The 4,175-nt window shown below is 46.3% G+C and overlaps 1 protein-coding gene across 1 annotated transcript; it reads right to left on the minus strand.

Moving 5' to 3' along the window:
- Positions 1 to 406: 406 nt before the first annotated feature.
- Positions 407 to 2,143, minus strand: LOC124708690 (actin-depolymerizing factor 10-like). The gene is made up of 3 exons (XM_047240363.1): positions 2,111 to 2,143; positions 1,604 to 1,872; positions 407 to 918 (listed from the first exon to the last, which is right to left on the minus strand). The coding sequence occupies exons 1-3, from the start codon at positions 2,141 to 2,143 to the stop codon at positions 762 to 764; spliced, it is 459 nt and encodes a 152-aa protein (XP_047096319.1). The 3' UTR covers positions 407 to 761.
- Positions 2,144 to 4,175: the final 2,032 nt, after the last annotated feature.

Consider the following 4,175-nt stretch of genomic DNA (forward strand, 5'->3'; position numbering starts at 1 on the left):
TTGGAGAAAACGTGAGGAAGAAGAAGATCCAGTGATGGGAGGTCACGAAATTGTTGTGTAGGGCCGACAAAAGCTTCAGGAAGAAGAGAGTCTTTTTGCACGTGATGTTGTCTCCCTGGACGAAATTTATGGTAGGGCCCACGTGGTTTGTTGGTTAGAAATATCCAGGCGTGGGTGGGGCCGGTAGTACAGCTGGCGGTGGACATGCGGTGAAGCTCACGTTTTTTTGCGTCCTTCGCGCGCACCCGGTCGACCGAATCACGTGGGTGGGCCCATCCAAAACCGTCGCACGGACGAGGGCTCTGTGCGGCGCCGCCGTGTAGTGCGGTCCATATATAAAAATATATGCAGTAGCAAGGCTACTGTGGTTCGTAAAAAAATGCAGAACAAGCATGACAAGACCACAAGTAACAAATTAAGGCTCTTGATTGACCGGGCAGGATTCAGTAGCAAAATACATAAACTATTAGCGAACCAGTTTAAGCTCAACAAAATTCCTGCTTTGGCAGCATAAAGATAGTACATGTGAATTAGATATTATAAAGGGAGAAGTTTCCACATCATATTATAGGGAACTTATCTAGTTGGATTAATATCTCCTAGATGCTAACTCCTGCAAAAAGGAGCACCACGTGCTCAGGTGTCATCAGTAGCCGGGTTATACACCACCATGCCAGTGCACCCGAGCTGCGTTTCAGTAGCGCGCTAGGCATCTTGAGCTACTGGTGTGTATCAGCAAGCTAGCAGAGTTAACCTAGCTATCAGGTTCTATTAGCACGGCCCCGGAGAACATCCAAGTCCATGTCGTCAGGGTCGGTTGCCTGGATCTCAAAGTGCACCCCGTCGAGCTCGTGGCGGAATTGGTTCCTCGACACAGCATATATGGTCTTGGAACGGATGCGGGAATCATCAGGAGACCTGAAAAGAAAGAGAACACCAGTACTTAGGAATTTGTAGCAGTTAGCTGTGACAAGAGCAACCTGTAGAAAAACACTGAAACAAATATCTGGATATTCAGTACAGCAAAGGAAAAATCCATGAAGAAGTCATGCGTATCACACAATGGACATTCTCCTCAAATTTAAAGGTCGCCACAATTTTATTGAGGCAAGGGTGTTCATCATCACTTGTGTGATGAGTTTGCTGTCACTACTGACTGCTGTAATGTACAACCAAAACTTTGCGAAGTTACAAGGAATATAATTTGTTTTCTTTGTGGGATGTGGAGAATTAAGTTGGTAGCTGGATGAGTTTGAAACATATGACTATCATGCGATGTGTACAAACACTCTAATTACTCAAACTGAAAGGCAATGTAGGATGCACCACCGTCAGCCAGCCCCAGTATTACTGAATCTGTGCTTTTACATTCATCTCTTTGCTGTTTACCACGTCAATATATTTTTTAAGAGATCACAGCATCAAATCTTTTTCAATAATTAACACAACAATAAATCTAGTATCCAGAACAATCTATCAGTAAACAAATCAATCAGAATAGATATCCTCTGAAAAATAAATCTATCAGGACAGAGTCGCTAACCGGACTGAATCATATCAGTGACGAGTGACAAGAAACAGGGGCAAGAAAGACAGGGCTGACCAGGAGATGAAGAAGATCTTGCTCTTGCGGCAGTTGTCGTCGCTGACGAAATCCAGGTCGTATACGGCGTAGCGGCAGTCGTCGGCGGGGAGCGAGGCCGTGAAGTCGTCGTAGCTCTCCCCGGGCGCGCCTGTCTTCTCGACGACGACCTCCTCGCTCCTGTCGTCGATCTTGAATATCACGTAGCGGTGCACCTTCCTCCTCTTGAGCTCCAAGAACGCGCTCTTGCTCCGCTCCGGCACGTCAATCCACGCCGGCGAGCCCCCGCCCTACACAGACAACCGACCGACAGGCAGACTCCCCCGTCAGCCACAGAACAACAGACATTCCCGCTTGCTCGGTAAGCCCAGATCGGCGGGGGAAAAGTTAGAAAGAAAACAGAGTCGGAGTGCAAGAACAGCAACCATAAGCGTGAACCCAAGAAACTCCATGGTATTGCCCGTGAGGAAGCGCGCGGAGGGGGATAGCTATAAGGGGAGGGAGGGGGACAGGAGCGTGGGGACTCACCAGGCACGGCCACGCCGCCGCCGCCAGCGCCATGTGGTGTGGCCAAGATCCTGGTCTCGCGGCGGGGTGGCGCTGGTCGATCCGAGGGAGGCGGGCGGGCCGAGGGATCGATCCCACGGGCACGGGCGGTAGAGGAGATTGGGTTGAGGTCGGATTAGTTTTAGTGTTTCGATGGAGGTGGGATCGAGGAGAAAAGGCGTAGTATTGATGGTGGGATCATGGGATTCGTGCGCGGCGCCCCGCCGCGTCCGGTTGAAATCCGCGCCGTCAACACTAGATTTGGATCCGTGAAAGAGGCCCAGCCAGCCCGTGGATGAAAAGTCAGACGCTCTAACAGGCCAATGGGCGGCCCTGCTAGGAAAGGGCCCTCTCAAGTCTCAACCCCTTCAAAATATATGTCTAGAACAAAAAAAAAATCTGCAAAAAAATCTCAACCCCTTCAAAATGTATCTCTAAAACAAAAAAAACTTCCTGCCCTAAAAAAGAATACTTCTTGAATCGCCCTAGAAATCCATTCAAATCCATAATTCTGCACATGGTGCATTTTCTCATGCAATCGCGGTAAAGGCCTCTATGTGCCACGTGTGGTGCGCTCCATGCTCGCCATGTGCTAGATGTTCAAGGGAGGGCATAGATGAACACGACCTTAGCTCCTCCATTTATGTAGACTCGAATACGATACAAAAATCTTTTGAACCTAGTGCTCAAACAACGATTTGTTTTCACTTTTGTGTTCCTTTTGTTGATCTCTTCAAAACTAGATTGCATGTTGATGTGGTTCGATTTATTTTGTGCAATTTTCATAAGTGCATGGTGCACACGACCTTAGATTTTAACATAACGGTCAGATGTCCCTCCCTTTTTGTCTTGCCTTAGGTATATGACATTTCGTAAACATATTTATTCCCTTTGAAGTGTAATGTCACTTTATAGTGATATATACTCTTCTTATGCATTATTTGGACTAAACTACTAATAACCGTTGGAAGGCAATATCTCCCTTTTATTTATTTGATATTTCAAAAACCTTCTAAAGAAGAAAAAAATACGGGAAAAAACTAGAATCCATTCTGAAAGGAAACAAAGAGACTCGTGAAAGGGGGAAACTGAGGGCACGGTTCTCATGCACCCCTTCAAAATGCCCAGGGAGTTGCACATGCCACATGTGTGTGTGGAATCACTGCAAGGCCGCCACCACCGTCTTTCGACTGAGTGCCTCATACAACCCTAAAACACACGCTCGAATTATTGGGGACCATACTCGTTGTAGTAATACGTTTGTTACATAATGTGGTTGTAGATGTTACGAGAAAGGATGAAGAAAAAAGGAGCATGCATGCTGGTGGTGACCTTGGCATGATCATTGGAGGCTTGGAGCGCACAGAGTCGTGTGATCAACAGCCTCACCACCTACTTCCCATGGACGGGTCCTGGAGGTAACAACATTGGAAATAAGGGCATGCACAATACAAGGTGCTAACGAAGATGTTTACAAAGATCAACCGGGTTTTATTTAAGCACTAATGCTTATTTATTAAAGAATGCTTAACTAGGCACGTCTCCTATATGAATAAGCATTTGTGTTTAAGAAAATATTGAGTTATTTTTGTAAGCACCTCTCTAAACATTGTTCATTGTACATGGCCTAATTGTTAACATAGGATAAGCTATCACTACACCACAAAGACTTGAACCCCAATGAACAAGTTGGTCGGGGAAGCAGCTTTCGCCGACCGAAAGTCGTTGGGGAATCAGTTTTGCCGACCGATCTTGTTGGTCACTGTAAGTCCGGTCGGCAAAGGTCTTTCCCGACCGACAAATATTTGCCGACCGACTGCTGACGGTACTGGAAAATCTTTCCCGACCGACATTTGATTTGCCGACCATCGTTACATTCCCGACCAACTTGTTTTTCCCAACCAACTATCCGACACCATATACTTTTGCCAACCAACAGTTCATTGGACCTATCGTGAACTAAGTTTTTCCCACCTTCCCACTAGTTTCAGTTTTCAGGTATGTATATTTAAAACAATTAAAAGCCAAAAAAAACCACTCAAAGACA

Source organism: Lolium rigidum, chromosome 4 (genome assembly GCF_022539505.1).
Source record: "Lolium rigidum isolate FL_2022 chromosome 4, APGP_CSIRO_Lrig_0.1, whole genome shotgun sequence".
In the NCBI taxonomy this organism is placed as follows: domain Eukaryota; kingdom Viridiplantae; phylum Streptophyta; class Magnoliopsida; order Poales; family Poaceae; genus Lolium; species Lolium rigidum.